At 40.6% G+C, this 17,085-nt stretch overlaps 1 protein-coding gene across 2 annotated transcripts in view; it reads left to right on the forward strand.

Moving 5' to 3' along the window:
• The window catches only part of LOC138282757 (fibrocystin-L-like), a 735,329-nt gene that overhangs the window by 249,036 nt on the left and 469,208 nt on the right, over positions 1-17,085 (forward strand). For both annotated transcript variants that reach the window (XM_069220628.1, XM_069220629.1), the window contains exons 20-21: positions 1,509-1,613; positions 14,547-14,696. In XM_069220628.1, the coding sequence (XP_069076729.1) occupies positions 1,509-1,613; positions 14,547-14,696 (255 nt within the window). The remainder of the gene's footprint in view (positions 1-1,508; positions 1,614-14,546; positions 14,697-17,085) is intronic.

Genomic DNA, 17,085 nt, shown 5'->3' on the forward strand with positions numbered 1-17,085 from the left:
GAAATGCAAATGATTGGTACAGGCATCCACTCCAGAACAGTGGAGACCTCTCAGTGGGTTAGGGTACTCAGACTGCCATGGGCTAAAAACTCACAAGCCTGGGCATGCTTCATCATCTCCTCAGAGCTTTTTATAGACTCTTTCTTTCCCCGTAACACATAAAACTATATTTGTGTCTTACCTGGCTGCACTGAGCTTGGTTCTCCATGGAAGCCCTCAGTAACCCATGCTGCTCCTATGACAGGTGTACTCCTTCGCTAGGCCTTCAGCCTGACATTTGATTCGGCTGCATAACCTTAGAGCACTCTTCCCTCATCCCTCTTCTATCCAGGCCCTAAATCTCCTAACCTGCGAGGCACACATGCTGCGGAAGGAGGGCAACCTGCGCTGCCACCTCGAAGTGCTAACCTGTTCAATAGGCCCCTTGATCTCCGCAACTCACTGGCAACACACTGAGCGCCAACAGCAAGACATCTTGGTACCACACTTCTGTAACGTTGGCTAATCTTCAGTGAACTTAAACACGAAACAGTCCTTGTACATACATTAAACAAATGACAGTTTCTGTACAGCTGCTAAAATCAGTGCTCCCTACCTGTGGCTGTAATTCATAGGGGAGTGTGTTGACTATGAACAGATTCAGATATTAACACATACACTTCACAGTGATGCAGAGTATCATTAAATGATGACGTTTTAGCCCTTGTGCTTGGTGTGTCAGTGTACATTCATTCATACATATAGAAAATTAAAACATAGAAAATAGAAAATTGAAGTCAGCTTGTACGATTCTCAGACCATAGTATCGAAGAAAGCACATTCGTGTGCTCCAAAAAAGAGAAAAAGTCTTCACAGCGAGTCGCTTGAATATGTTTAACCTGGTGCCAGTGGGATGTGTTTGTCCCATTTGAGAATACAAATTGCAAGGAAAACCTGATGACATTTGCACAGAGAAAACTGGTCGGAAAGAGGAGCAATCTGTCGTAATTGATTCTGCCGTACCCCCACTCGTCAATCCAAAACGTGGAATGGGGATGTCAAGCCACTGAAGGCAAAACGGCACCGTGCCAAACCAGTGACTTACTGGCCGGTTTTACTGGAACTAAATACACGACCTCTCAAAACGAGGGCCAAAGTTGTCCATGAGAGGGACTCTCATTTTTTGGTAATCGTCATACTCTTTCTGATCTGTAATCCTTTTGAGAATATGTTCCAAAATTAACCCAACTTCTTCCATCTGTGCACAAGTGAGCCACGCAGTCTTTTTCCTGCACTGTTGCATGGTTCAGTGGGTGGAGTCTGAGATGGGTGGCTTTCTGCGCTCTACACCTACTTCTCTCTCGGAGGCACTGGCCTGTCTACCGCCAAGCACTATACAAATGTTTCAACGTTTCCTTCTCATTCTGTGGTCGTGCTCTCATGGTTTACAATAAGACAATTAGACAATTTGTGATGTGAATTCTGTATTCAGTATGTTATTGTGTTACAATTCTGCTTTAATGTTTTAGGTTCAAGCTGCGATCAAAGGAATGATCAGTTCTAGTTGCCCAGACTCCATTGCTAATGTCATTGAAAACCAGTATGTGAAGTACTTTAATAACTATGAAACAGAGGTACGTGGTATCTTCGTGCTTTTTAGAACCAAGAAAAATCAGTGTGTTTTACAATGAACATTAAATATATCAGTGTAGTGTTAATATGTATTAATACATTGAACAGAAAAGGTGTGCTTATATTCATTTCAATCGAACTGTGCTACCATAAATGTACATTTGTGACTCTGTTGTACTAGTTATACACACTAAATCCGATATCGATCTCTGTACTTCCTTCCTGCTGCTTTAGATTTTAACTCTGCTATGATCCCTAATTGCATGGCTTCCTTCTTAAATATAAAATGTAGATTACAAATGTGATTACAACATACATTTACAATGGCCATCCATATGAAGTATATAATTTGCTATTGGGATGAGCCTTGACTGATTTTAAAAATATTACTGCTCAGCAGCCATTTTGTATTTGATGAGTAATTGGCCCAGTGTTGGTTATTGGGTTTGATCGCTGAATGTAATCACTAAAGAAAACCTGTAGAACATTACTTTTGAGGATATTCTCCATCTAGCCTGTTGCCTCAAAATTTCCAAGAAAATTGGCAAACACTAGTTGTTAAAATCCAATTCAGTGAATGCCTTTTATCTCGATATTGCTTTCAAGTTTCGTTTTCATAAAGGGTTGCACACATTCTCGTTTTCCAGTTCTTTCTACAGCCATCCCTTTTTCACAGCTGCAATATTCTCCCATAATTTGTATTCCCTTCTAAGCGTAGCCATCCAAGGGTAATTGAATAGTAGTGCTCCTATTCCTCTCTCCTTGTTATCATCCTTTCCTCACTCTCTGTCCTCTCCCACACCCTTTCCTTCTTTTTCTTCATTTTTGCTTTCCTTGGGGGAGGAGGGTATGCAGGCCCTTCCCATAAACAAAACAACCTGCCTATGCACCTATATTAATCTTTATGTTATCCTCCTCTTTGCCATATAAATCTCTTTCGCCCCTATGCCTCATTTTTAAACCAAAAGGAATCAATTTCACAGTACCTAGGTTGTTTTCCCTTCGTTCTACTCTCCCATGCCACCCAGTATTTCTGCCCCCTGTCTCTTTTCCTTGTACGTTTCCTTTTGCTGTTGCCCACTATCCATGTTCCCTCTTATTTTGAGAGTTACAGTTGAACTAGAACATGGACTGCTCCAAAACCTTTACCTATTTTTTTTACCCAGTTTTTCAATTTCCAATTTATTAGGCATCTCTGGGTGTTTATATGTTTCTTTTTTAATGCTATATCTCTTCAGCTATACACACGATGTGATACTAGGCGTGCTATATTTTTCTTATTTTTGGCCAGTGTCATAAATAGGACTTCCCACAAAATGTTCTTTGTGGTTTCCGATTATCATGTCTTGTAGTCACACAACTTTATGTTGTATACTTCTTACTGCCGATTCATCACCATTAGAAAATTCCTAGGTGCAGATGGGCTTTGTCAGAATTCCATGCTTGTGCTCCCCCGTTCCACCCTCTGTTCCCCCATGCAGATCACTGTCACCCCAATGCTTAGGCTGACCTAAGATGACTATCTCCCTTTCATTTATTTTAAAGTGTCTACTAAATGTGAGCCAGTTCATTTCTGCCCCCAGGCCTTTAACCCCCCGCTACTAGACCTCCCTCCTATGATAAGCCTTTTTTGGCTATTTGAGGTAGTTCAGGCTTAGGCCCCCATATGAGTTGATCCACATAAGCTATCCACACCAAATTTGCATCCTTTTTCCCCAATATGCTGGGGATTCTAAAGGTGAACAGGGGTTGTGGATTCCATTGGAGAGGACTGAGAAACTAGTCAAAGTACAGCTAAATTGTGGATTTTGGGGGAAAAATTGAAAAAGGTGCTGCAGGAGTAAGCTTCATGTTTTTCCTCTGCACATGGCATCCATGAAGGGTTTGTGGTACTAAAATCACCATCTTCCCAGCTTTCAGGAACAGGCAGACTAGAATCAGAAAACTCAATTTTTCAACACAGTTTTGGCATTTTACAAGGACATACCCCCTTTTTCATATTTTGTGCTTTCAACCTCCTTCCAGTTAGTGACGGAAATGGGCAGGAAACCAATAGTGGATCCCTGGAAGATATACATGTTTATTTAGACAAAATTCTGAATTCAGAAAGGGGTAATTTGTGTAGATCCTTCAAGGTTTTCCTATAGAAAGTAACAGTTTAAATAAAAAAATATTGAATTTGAGTTGGAAAAAAAAAAGTAATTTCTGTCTACGTTTTCATCTGTAACTTTTTTGCATCTATGGTAGATTTACAAAAGCAATATACCGTTACGTCTGCTGGACCCTTCTGGTTGCAGGGATATATAGGACTTGTAGGTTTAGCAAGAACCCGAGGTACCCAGAGCCAATAAATGACCTGTACCTTGGAAAGGGTTTAAAACAGCAATTCATTTGGTAAAATATAAAGAGTGAAAAATGGTTATCAAGGAAACCTATGCATTTCCAAAATGAGCACAATATAAGGAGTTTAGAAGAAGAGGTTATTGGGACAACTCTGAATTTTGGGCTACCCATAAAGGCATGTGAAGTAGAGAGCATTTCTCAAAATGACTTCTTTCTTAAACACTGTCTTACATTTGGAATGTGCATATGAAGAGAAAGACAATCTGTAATAGCACTTGTTCTGCTATTCTGTGTTTCCCCAGATCTTCCAATAAAAATGGCACCTCACTTATGTGGGTAGGCTTAGTGCCCAGGACAGGAAATGCCCAAAACACAATGTGGACACATCACATTTTTCCACTGAAAAGGTGTTTTTTGCAGTGTGCCTAGCTGTGGATTTTGGGACCTAGCTCAGCTGACACCTAGGGAAACCTAGCAAGCCTGTACATTTTTTGAAAACTACACACCTAGGGGAATCCAGAATGGTGTGACTTTCACCACATGTTTTTATCCAGAATCACTTGCAAACTTTAAAATGTGTCTAAAAAACAGATTTTCCTCACTTTTATGTGATGCAAAGTTTTGCTAACTGAGGGGAGCCACAAACATCCTCCCACCCAGCATTTCCCCAAGTCTCTCAATAGAAATGGTTCCTCACTTGTGTGGGTAGGTCTAGTGCCTGGGACAGGAAATGCCCAAACCACAATGTGGACACATCACATTTTTCCACTGATTGTTTTTTTACAATGTGCCTAGCTGTGGATTTTGGGTCCTAGCTCAATCAGCACTTAGAGAAACCTAGCAAACATGTAAATTTTTTAAAACTAGAAACATAGGTGAATCCAGGATGGGGTGACTTGTGTGGCTCTTGCCACACGTTTCTACTCAAAATCCCTTCAAAATTCAAAATTTGTCTAAAAACATATTTTCCCCACATTGCTGTGATGGGGAGTTCTGCAATCTGTGGGGAGCCACAAATTACCTACCACTCAGCATTCCCCGTGGTCTCCCAATAAAAATGATACCAAAATGATGCCAAAAACATGTAGAGATTGAGGGGGCACCAAAGCATGTTCATAGGTGCAGTTTCTTTTTTATACATTTTTAAGCTGAATCTGCTTTGGGCACCCACACTAGTGAGACATAATTTTTATTGGGAGACCAAGAGATACCCTGGGTGGTAGGCCATTTGTGCTTTATTTCTGTTTCTGGAAGAATAAGGCACAGAAATGCAAGGAAATGTGTGATTTTATTCACATTTTGACATTTGCAGGGCATTATGGGTAGCAAATTGTGATTGGATCTGCGAGAGGCACACCGCACTGTACTCCCCCTGGTGTTTTCTTTTTTTTTCTATCTAGAGTGGGTAGATTTCCCCAAACAAGAAGCAAGCATGTTACCAAGTCTCTTACTTCTGTGGTGTCCCAAACACTCAAATTGTGAAAAAAACACCCTTAGGTTTTGTTAAAAAGATCCTTCGCCCACCAACGTAGTTGGTGGCATGCTTCATCAATGGGGTTCCACCCTAGACACCTAGCATGTCAGGGGTGTGCTTTGACACCTGATTACAGCGGAAGAGGTTTTTTTCATGAGTTGAATTCCCAACTAAGACGAGCAGTGCAATAAATACGTCATGTGGCTACCCACCAATATTGTTGCAAACATACTGGTTGGATTTGGCACAAGGTTGAGTGATGGTTGAATGTATCAAATTTTATTAACAAGAGATTTTACAAAAATGAAATGTACTGTTAATAATTGAAAGGTCAAAAAACTGAAACAATAACTCACAGCTTGTGAGCTGTAAAGCCGCAACAAGACACCAACTGCTTAACAGGCCATTCACACTCCTTTAATATGTGACACATATAGACCATTCACACCACCAGCCGCGGGCCCAGCACATTACAACATTCACAACAGAAGACAATGTACACCCTGGCAGAGAAAGAGAGAAAAGATAATTATTACTGCACAACCATATATTCATCAAGTAAACACACATGGTGGCTGGATTTGGCACAAAGGTGAGTGATGGTTCTATATATAACATTTTGTAAGAAGAGATTTCACAAAAATGAAATGCACTGGTAATAATTGAAAGGTCAAAAAACAGAACTAATGACTCACAGCTCATGAGCTGTAAAGTCACGTCAAGGCACCAACTGCTTTACAGTCTGTTCACTCACCTTTCATACGTGACACACACAAGACCATTCACGCTACCAGGCACGGGCCCAGCACATTACAACTCTCAAATCAACAGAGATCACTATGAGCTGACAGAGTGTGTGGACTGGGGTTTGGTTAGCAGTGTGGCGATCAGCAAGTCACTATTCACACACTCCCAGCCATGCACAAGTTCACACACCCCACCAGCCAAGTGCAAATTAACACACACCACCAGCCAAGCACAGCTCCAAGCACGCCACGCGTTAGTCCTCGCACACATAATTTTTTTTTAACAAAAATAAAAATACAAACTAATTGTGAGTAAATACAAAACTACAAACACAAAAGCTCTAACTACATAAATGAAACTGATGCCAACCATGAAATTGAATAAAAAATATAAAATGATATAGAACAGGCAGTTCACTTAATGCTCACTGTCGCTACAAAAAATTATTTTGGGTGTGGTACATTCTGAAACTGGCAGGCATACACAGCACAGGTTTAGAAGGACAGTCAGGGCAGTACATACAACTCTTTTTCTCCACACCTCTTCCCATACAGCCTCTACATCTCCTACTTGGAAGGTCTCTTTTGGGCATGGGAGGAATGTACAAAGTGGCTATCTTTCAATCTAGCCCCATTCCATATCTGATATTTACATGTCAAAAATATTTTGCCATTACCTCACTGGTAAGTTACCCATGCTATAGAATGGCCTTGTTTGGATCCCACATGTGGATGGCTAAAGTATTGGTACAGCCCACACTTTGCCTTTGACTTTTGTACCACTTGTACAGTTTGTGCCTATTTGACTGTGGCCATAAACAAATGTAAAATATCCCAATTAGTTTGTCAAAATGGTTACCATTTTTTAGGAGAAATATCACATACGTTTAAGGCTGTTTGAAAGGCTTTCTATGTCCACAAGTGCAATATACCAGCAATCCTGGTCCATAAATCTAGAAGTCTTGGGAGAACATGCAAAAAATTAACCTTACTGCTTTTTTATTGTGTGCTGTTAACAGCTAGTTGGAAAGGACAGTAAAGACCCAGCAAGTATTTCAAATTATACAGAACTCTCAGCTGTACCATTCCTATATACCTAGATCCATTGGAGACACCCATTTGCTTGCCACATAGAGAACTCTGAGTACCTATGAACGTCAGAATAGAGGAGATCAGCATCTACCATCCTAATCTACAAGCAGTAAAACTCTTGGATTATTCTCCAACTATCACATCTCCCCTGCTCATTATAACTGTTTACATACATCTTTTGCAGGTTAAAAACACTGATATTGTACTGGATTTTTTGACTGTCCATCTTACAGCAAATCTGGTGCCTCTTACCTTACTGACCGGCGATTTTAATATGAATCTTCTGCAGGGTACAATCATGGATCAAATAGTGGAAAACTTTGATCAGATTTGGCATATTCCCTTGTTTCAACCCTGTACGCAGAGGAAGGATGCTAATGGGCGTCTATTTATAAATGAAGTGGAGCATCAGGGTCTGAGAGTTTTGAATGGTCATGCTGAACCTGATATTCTGGCACATCCTTCACACTACTTGGCAACTTCTAATGCTACCATTGACTACACCTTAATGTCTCTTCCTTTATTTTACATGGTAGCATACTATGCCCTGGAAAGTCTGCTGGAAAGTGACTATCAACCCCAGAACATCCAGTTAAAACTGATTACCCCTTTGCATGAGCTAGTCAAGCTGGATATCGGTGTAGTGTCTGCAATTAATTACAAAAGGTTGCAGTAGACGACAGATTGCACTGAGAAAGTGAAACACCAAGCCAGGCTGCAATAGAAAATAGTATGTGAAAGAACTCCAAACCCATTGGCCCAGTGGGTCCATTTCATTAAGCTACTTTTGGAGAACCAAGATTTCCCTCAGCTTTGGTACATACACGGCCTAGAACAGTCTCTGCCCAACTTAAAAGATCTTAAAGAAAGTTGAACCACGCTTTACGGCTACTCAGAATTCATCCAAAATCTATCATGTGGGGTGGGCCCCTACCAAAGTTGAGACGATTATATAAAAAAGCCTTGGGGGAGTCAGCCAAATCTGAGCTTGATTTGAATTGGTGCAAAATTTTCTCAGCCATCAGATGAAATGATGCCAAAGAGTTCTAGTGGTTGGTGATCATGCTATGGGCCCAAGGAGATCTCCCTCAACCCCGAACATTTCGGAAGCCTCCTAGATAGCGTATCAACAAGAAATATATGGTGATGCAGAATCATTGCAGAGAGCTCAGAAAATAGAGTCTTTGAAATTGGAGGATGTAGACTCACTAAGTGCTATCTCAATAGGAGAAGTGGAAAAAACATTCATCACAAGTCATCGTGATGGTGCCCTAGGATCTAAGGGCTTACCGCAGGCAATATTTAAACAAAATTACCATTATTGGGCCAAACAGCTGGTCACCTTATACAATCATGTCCTTATTAACCAAGAAATCCCAGATAGCTAACATGGGTCTATCCTACCCTGAATCTATAAAGCAGGAATCCCAACACAACATTCCAATTACAGGTTGATTGCACAATTGGTGAGACAAAATACTATGCAAAATGCCTTCTTGCCAAATTGTCTGACTGGGCAGATAAACGCTCATTGGAGCCGATGAATCAGACTGGGTTTATCAAGAGAATTGGTACATCCACCAACACCCAGATGTTGACCATATTAATTGAACAAGCAGAGAGCAGTTCTTTAAATTTATATCTATATTATGTGGACTTTCATTCAGCTTTTGAGGCAGTGCAGCGAAACATTCTGTGGTCTAACTTACAAAGTTATGGTATTTCTCCCCTCTTCTTAAAGGCCATCCAATTACTTTATACAGATACTTGTAAAATGTAAGGCTTTCTCTAAAGCAAGGCTGCGTTTTGCCTACATTTTTATTTAATTTGTCTCTTGCAGAGATGACAACGGCCTAAAATAATGTCAACTCTCACTCGCCCATGATGGCTTTAACATTTCACATATGTTGTATGCAAACAATGTTTTCTTGATCAGCCACTCTAAGGTTGGCCTCCAGCACTTAATGAATATAACTGCCCTGTATGCACCGAAACCTGGGTTAAGTGTCAATCTTAATTAAACAAAAACTATGTTAGGGAAAAGAAAAAGGCTTTCATCACCCATATTCTAAATAGATGTCTCAGATCTGGAAACTGTGAAGGGGTACAAGTATTTAGGGGAAATTTAGGGAAATTTATTCCAGAGTGCAATTATGAATCAGTGCAGAGCAATAGAAAGAAGAAAGAACAGCCTCACTGCTTCCTTCTGTTTACTACGGAATTCTATAAAAGACCTGTCCTTCCAGCCACTCCTGCAAGCAATGGCTGCTAAACATGTTCCTTCTCTTATGTACAGCACAGAAGCTTTGAGAGGAAGACCGTACAAAGTTATTGATAATGCCATTGTAGGGGCATATCGACGCCTATTCAGTCTTTCTCGTCAGGCTACTCAAGGCCAAATTCATTTAGAGTTTGGTCTTGAAAGGCAGAGCATAAGCAGCCTGGGTTCCTTCTTGAAATGTTGTTATAAATTGTAAAATGACCCAAGACCTACCCTAGGTTATATTGTGTGAAAACCCATTAGTGATCCCAGAAACATTATGGCACGCAATTATTTTAACTTGGCCTTAACCACCTATAAGGCTGAGGAGCTTTGGGCTTTAACCCTTTCACAACATGCATTTAATAAAGTAATTAATTCTTCTGCGAAAAATATCTCATCCCTACTGGACAAAGGTGTGCTGTCCAAAAGATCTCATGAATGGATGGTGTTAGGTTCATATGGTGCCCTCAAATTTCTAACATACTAACTGGGTTTGTTTGGTCTGAAGAGCTTAAGCTGCTGTGCCTTCGGTTATACGACTTTCAAACATGTCTTAATTCCACTCTCTGGAGAAGAACGACTGGTGAGACTTCATGTCAGCTTTGCAATTATCCAAAGGAAGACATTTGCCACATTGTCTGTACCTGTCCAGCACTAATAGTAGAATGGAAAAGCCTGTTGATACAGTAATTTATTAGGAACACTGCACGTATGTGTCAGCAAGCAGTTATAGCCTGTCTTCAAGGGGAAGACGCAATGTTCTGTGGGAAATGTTTTAAGTTCATGTGCATTGCAGAGTTGAAGCTAGCAAAGTTTGAGTTATAAAGGACTTTATCTGTGGCATTTTTAGGGTCGAGCTTGCGTCGCTTGCGCATGCGTTTCTCTTGTGAGACTCTTTAGTAGTTAGAAAAGGGCTCGGAGCCCCGTCTATGTTACGTCAGTGTCTTTTATTGGTTTGTGGGCTTGCCTGTTAAAATCTGCTTGCTTTCATTAGTGGAACGCATGCATACGTTATGCCTTTTCCGGTGTTTAGCCCTCCTCAAGCGCAGCGACCAAGCACTGAAAACATGCGAGGCTTGCTGTTTTCTGTCCAGTTTGTGGACTACCTTTTATCTTTTTTCGCAGCGCGATCTCGTTTATTTATGTTTTTTTTTAATCCAGCTGTACTTTATTTTTCTTGATGTGCTGCATTTCGCACACGGAGTCTCGTGTTGACTCCGTAAGTAGCTCACCAAGTACTGTTTTTTTGTTATTTATTTGCATTGTCACATAGCTTTATGCTTTTTCCAAGTTTCTACTTTGCGTTCTGGCATTTGGTGTTCTGTTTATTCCATAATAAATTCAGGACTACGACTCCCAGAGTTTATTGAGCGAAATTGAGGCTGGAGGAGCTATTTATGGATAAAATCGAAGAGCTTCGTTCTTGTGGTTTTGTGTTTCGTGTACAGGTGCTAGACTACAAGTCCCAGAATGCAAAGGTAAGAACAGGACTCGAAGAGTTAGTCATGCCTCACATGGTTCAGATTAGGAATACCAACCAGACTTCTACTACCATCTCAAAGCTTTGTATTTCTCTTCCTACAAATCACGCACAGATTCCAGTGCCAAGAAGCAAGGGCAGTCCCAAGGTGTCGCATGTGACGTGGGGCGAGCTCTTGGCTTCGTAACTGGGCTCAAACCAAGGTGTGGGGTGAATTGGATAATTGTGCATCAAACACAGTCAAGTACTTAAAAAGAATCCGCGTGTTAGCATGATTTTATGTTCTGTAACCCTCCCTGCTGTTCTGGCCACATGTGCTATCTTGTATATATTTACCTCACCAATCTATTCCTGTAGTTTGGTTATACAACAGCGAACTTGCAAAGTACGCAAACTTTCAAATGACAAAGCCATTTGCACACTTCTCACCTGGGCAATAAAACGCACTAAACTTGAATGCCTGTGTGTTTACAAATCCTTTTTTCTGATAGTTTGACTCCCTGAAAATTGTTGGAGCTGTATTCCCTTAAATATCAGGATTAAATCCGTTCTTGGGTGTAAAATGCGAGGACGTGCCTCCAAAACTGGCCACTGTGCCTGTCAGTAAAGGGGCCTCTCCACCTGCAACAATAATTTTGCTCTGCCGAAACAAAAGTACAGTTAAACCTTGAAAAATCATTTGTACGTCACATGTATGCATACGGGAATATGGATGGACTCGCTACATTTCTTTTAGAATGTTAGTTGCAATAGTCCATATCTTTATGGTCTTTGAATATTCATTTGTAGGTAGGTTTGGTGTTTACTCTTCGCGCTAAGTTGTATCTATTCTGATAAGGAATGCCCTTATGTCATGTCCGCGGACATCCGCGAACAACACTCTGTGGTCACGCGGGAAATGCAGCTGCTTAGAATAGTTCTGGTCAGTGCTTTAAATGGACATATAAAGTGTAGCTCACTCATTGTTCCAAAATATCTGTTAGTGAAAAGTTCAGGTACTCTCCCAGTAAAAATACTGCACTCCTGCAGAAAAACAGTAGGTACTCTCCCTTTCCAATTCAATACCTGGGAGCACAGGCCCACTTTAAGCAATTTTTCTGGCATAGTATGAACCAAACTTCGCCTTGTGATCTCTACTTGGCATGAACCCACGACACACGCTGGTGACGAGTGTGATATTTGGCTGGCACACCCTCGGAGCATTAGAAGCCGTCACGTGACAGCTTCAGAAGGTTGCACAGCTTCAACCGCGAACTGATGAGGGCATGAGCTGTGGCCATGTCACATGGCTTCTTTCCGAACACTTTTAGGAAGGTCCAGGAACTGTGCAAGGAGGACCCTAATGAGCTTTGGTGTACTTAGACCCACACAGTGCCGCAGGGAACCGCTCCCTGATTTAGCAGATTACATAGGAACATCCTCTGCCTCCGCCGGCCTGATGATCTTGGTACCACTAAATCATGGTTCATTATTGGTGAGCACAAAGCGCTCCATCCCATGCTTTAACCTCTCTTTGGGCTTGTAACCACGCCCAGTCACGTCAGTCATTTTAATTGGTTTGTGGGCTTGCCTTTTAAAATCCGCTCGCATTCATTTGTGAAAGGCATGCATACGTCAAGCCTTTTCTGATGTTTAGCCCACCTACACAGCACCGGTAAACTACTGAAACCATTCGAGGCTCGATGGTTTCCGGACTACTTTATCTTTTTATTTTCCACGCAGTGCGACCGTGCTGGGGCTTACATAGTACAATCACGCTCCATTTTTCCATTTTCAATTTCAGCGCGGTTGCACTGCCTTTTACATAGCACGATCGTGCTGTGTTTTTTTTCCTGTAATTTGTGTGGCAAGAAAAGTCTGGTTAGTAGTTTACCGCGCTAATAGCTCTAACTCAAGCAAATGCGAGACCCGTTGCTTTGCAAATGCTTGTTATTTCATTGGAGATACTTCACGAATACTCATTTACTCTGGTTTGTTTGATGGGAGAATTAAAGTTAAGCTTTGAAGCATTACCTTCTGATACTAAATGTATTAAGGCTTTAGATATGATAATTGCAGTTTCATTTTTAAATTTTCGTGGTTTTAGTATATAGAATTGAAATGTAGACTACTGTGATACCATATCTATGTTATATCTTATATGATTCATATTTCACATTCATTGCAAATTCTTGAATGCATAAATCAGGTAAAACTAGTATGCTTATATTATATGCTTGATAGCTGCAAGAGCTGAAAACAAGCTAAGCACTAGGTACTTTATTGTGGGTACTTATGAACTTAGGCTACGAGAAAACATGGTCTCTTAGGGCGTTCATCCTTGCAATGCAATGGTGTGAGATTTAAAATGTATAATATTTTATAGTATTTAAACAAAATATTATCATGATATTCATGCCTTGTGTTTATACCTTACATTACATATTCAGATGTTAGGTTGGGGGCTTAAGCGAGATAACATCTCGTATTTAAAATAAATGAAGACAGTATGTTTTATATGTAATGATGATATTTATTGTTTGGTGTTTTAACTTGTGATTTTACCTTATAATATTATATGTTTTAATTAACTGAACCATAAAGTACTATCTTACTTACTATGTATGCATAGTGAACCTCACATTATTGTTGCAACACATCTTATTAATACTGCCTTGGATGAATATAGCACATTTTGTAAGTTTTGAATTAAATACTTGGGAAAATATAAGATTTTACCTCAGGAGACAGTTTTCGTTCAGCATGACGTATTTTGACAAGACCACTTCGAAAAATGATGTGCTTTCTGCTTGACTCATGCTTGCCTCTTGCCTTCTCATGTGAAGTTTAGCATGTGTAGGTTTCATGGAGGAGATAATTCTTCAATTGACAGATCTCAAGCTACATCTTGGCGTTCTTCACCAAGGGCTGCACTTCATTTAATCAGGGACGCTGCAGTGGTTTAGGGTGTTCATTCTCATCCACACGGTCGCATTTAATGTAATATGCATGGTGGGTTGTTAAAGATGAATAGCCATAATCAAGGGACAGCAATGGAAAATGTTTGATACTTTTACCAGTTTAGGTACAACAGCATTTCTTGTCTAAGTATGTATGTATATATGACATTAACCGATCAAGTGTGCAGTTCCGTAATGAATGTCGGGTTTCCTCTCGTTGGTACCCAGACCTGCAGAGGTCAGAGGAAGGGCCTTCTTTTGGGCTAGCGCAACGAGGAGCACAGCCCAATGATGAAGCATGCCAACCTTGGGTTGTTGACGGCTTGTACTCCCAAAAGAAGCCAGCTCAAGTGAACTCCGCAGACCTAGGTACCAACTAGAGGAACCACGAACTTCATTAAGGAACTGCACACTTGACTGTTTAATTGTATATTTGGGGAGTTTGTGTGCTGGGACAAAACTTCTCTTCCTCCCTCTTCTAGTTATAATTGTATATATAACCTGGCATTGCTCGAAATGAACTTCTTCACACTTGAAAGTAACAAACACCAACCTGCACTGACTTAAATTAACGGTATGGTATTGGCTAACCTTACAGGCTGTCGGTTGGAGTGGAGCAAGGACAACTGAAATTGAAGCCTTCTGTGGACGGTATACCATGAAAAATCCAAACTATGTTTTTTATTCAGGTTATTATACAACAGGAGGACAGCAGTACGGTGCCATCTCTTTGACTTCTACCAACAAGGTGCGTTTATTGCTTGATTTCACTGTTCATAAGACAAGCCTAAAATCAAATTTTCTGATGTGTGTACACATATTTGTTATTGAGTTCCGTTTGATCAAATTGCCACACACCTGTCTACTTATTTTGTTTGTCAGTATCTTTATGCCAGACTAAAGTACATCCTACTTTTTGCTAGAGATTGTGGCAAGATCAATAGTTTAGTTTCGAATACTCATATCTTTTCATCCTTTTATAAAGCTAGCTCTATCTGCTTATGGGTTATTATTGCCCTGTTTGGGCTTATGGAGTGCGATGATGGATTTTCTCTCTTTCAGGCTAATTTCACAGTATGAGGCCAGACTGACATTTAGGGCCTGACTATGACATTGGTGAATGGGATACTCCATCACAAACTTGCCGGATATGCCTCCCCCTGTTTTACAAGTTCCATAGGATATAATGGAATTTGTAATAGGGCGTATGGGACATCCGTCACGTTTGTGACGGAGTATCCCATCTGTCAATGTTGTAATCAGGCCCTAAGTGTTACTTTCAATGAGTGGTAAACACAAATGAAAAGAACCTTCAACAGCAAAAAAATAAACAATATGATGAATGTTCCAGACAGTGATAGTTTAACGACAGACAGGGATAGTTTAAGGATGTATTTTGGAATCCGTGGGCCAAATGGATTGTGGGGGTCCCTGCTCAGCACAGCTTTGTGTTTATGATCCAATTTCAGCTCTTTAATGCTCTCTTTGGACAGGTCACTAACATTGCACAGTCACACTTGTCCAATTTTTAAATGTATTCACATCTTATATTCGGGCATAGTGACTTGTGTTTTCAATATGGCAGTACAGCAGCAGCTCACTAAGTTTCCTGCAAATTATCTATGTGACACCCTCCCATTTCTCAGGTGAGGTCCTGTTTTGATCTAAAAGAAACTTTTTTAGCATGAAACAAACATATTTCTTGCAAAATGTCTATAATCCACTTTCACACAGCACCCACATTAAAAATAAATTAAAGGAAAACGGTATTTAAAATAATTTGTTTAAGAATTATTCAAGGTCACCAGGGGAAGACTCTTTCCAGAACAGAGCTGGCTCTATAAGGGGCCCCAGGCCAGAGCACACTTCGCCCATGCCTTAAAACGTCTCTGGTTACAGATTCCATCAAGTCAACAGGTTTCGTTTAAGCCAAGGTTGTACGTGGTTTAGAGGTAACCCACAGTGCTAACAATTCACTCCACACTCCCTATATGATGCAACACATACTTCAATAATTCCACATGAAATATGCAGACCTCAAACAGTGTTGGTGCTTTCTGGATGCTGCTTGGCTGGAAACCTCCAGGATGTCAACAAATTACCCACCTTAATTTATCCCAAAAAGATCACTACATGTCCTTATTCATAGCTAAAATTAGTTGTTTTCTGAAAAACAATTCTCTTCCCTGGATAAACCAAGTCATAAGGGGTTCCTTAACCCCTTGTGCAGTAAATCCCACATCCTTCAAATTAGTCAGCATCCTGAAGAATAATTGTAACTAAAGGCCTGCTACTCTAAAATGACATCAAAACCAAACTTTACCTCCCTTTCCACATCATCTTCCTTCCAGTATGCTTCTTCATTGCATCTCTCCCAAGTAGTGTTTCATAGAATTCCTCTTTGCTGCCCTGAGACTTTCCAACGCATGCTTAGTTGCTGAAGCTTGTGCACTACCTCTGGCTCAAACCCTAGTGAATCACATCACCTCTCCTAGATCTAAGAGTCTATTTCCATGGCCTTGGCTCAAGCCATGATAATAATCCTGCTAGTGGTATCCTACACCCCAGATACTGTCTGCAGTTACAGATGCAGCTACATCATTTCTCCTTTATATCAACTTTATCTTAATGTTGTATCAAAAATCTTTTGACCCTGACATTGACTTAACCAGCCTTCATCTCTGACACCTATGGTGCATGCAAAATGGCCAACATTGACATGTGGAACCTATCCATGTAACCAGATTTATTCTTCAGAATGCTTCCATTGAAAGGATCAGAGCAGCCTCCAAAACCTCTTACTGGACGATTGACCTTTTGGGTTAACAGCACCACCAGTATGACTAGTCCGACCACAGGAGTAGAATAACGTTTCTTTGAGCAAGGTTTATTAACTCCAAGTCTAAGCAATACTCCAATTCAATGTATCTACAAGTGACTGACAGAAATTGACCCTGTTTCCTCAGGGACAGGGCACCGAACACTCTGTGAAGTGGCCATTCCAATCCACAAATTAGTGAGGAATAATTTCTATAATTACAATGGTATAGCCCCGGAAACAATATCTCTTTAGGGAAAAACATCAGCTTCTCACTGATTACCCCACGGCAGTGAGAGTCTGGTGCTCCTGCTCATTC

Source organism: Pleurodeles waltl, chromosome 2_2 (genome assembly GCF_031143425.1).
Source record: "Pleurodeles waltl isolate 20211129_DDA chromosome 2_2, aPleWal1.hap1.20221129, whole genome shotgun sequence".
NCBI classification, from domain to species: domain Eukaryota; kingdom Metazoa; phylum Chordata; class Amphibia; order Caudata; family Salamandridae; genus Pleurodeles; species Pleurodeles waltl.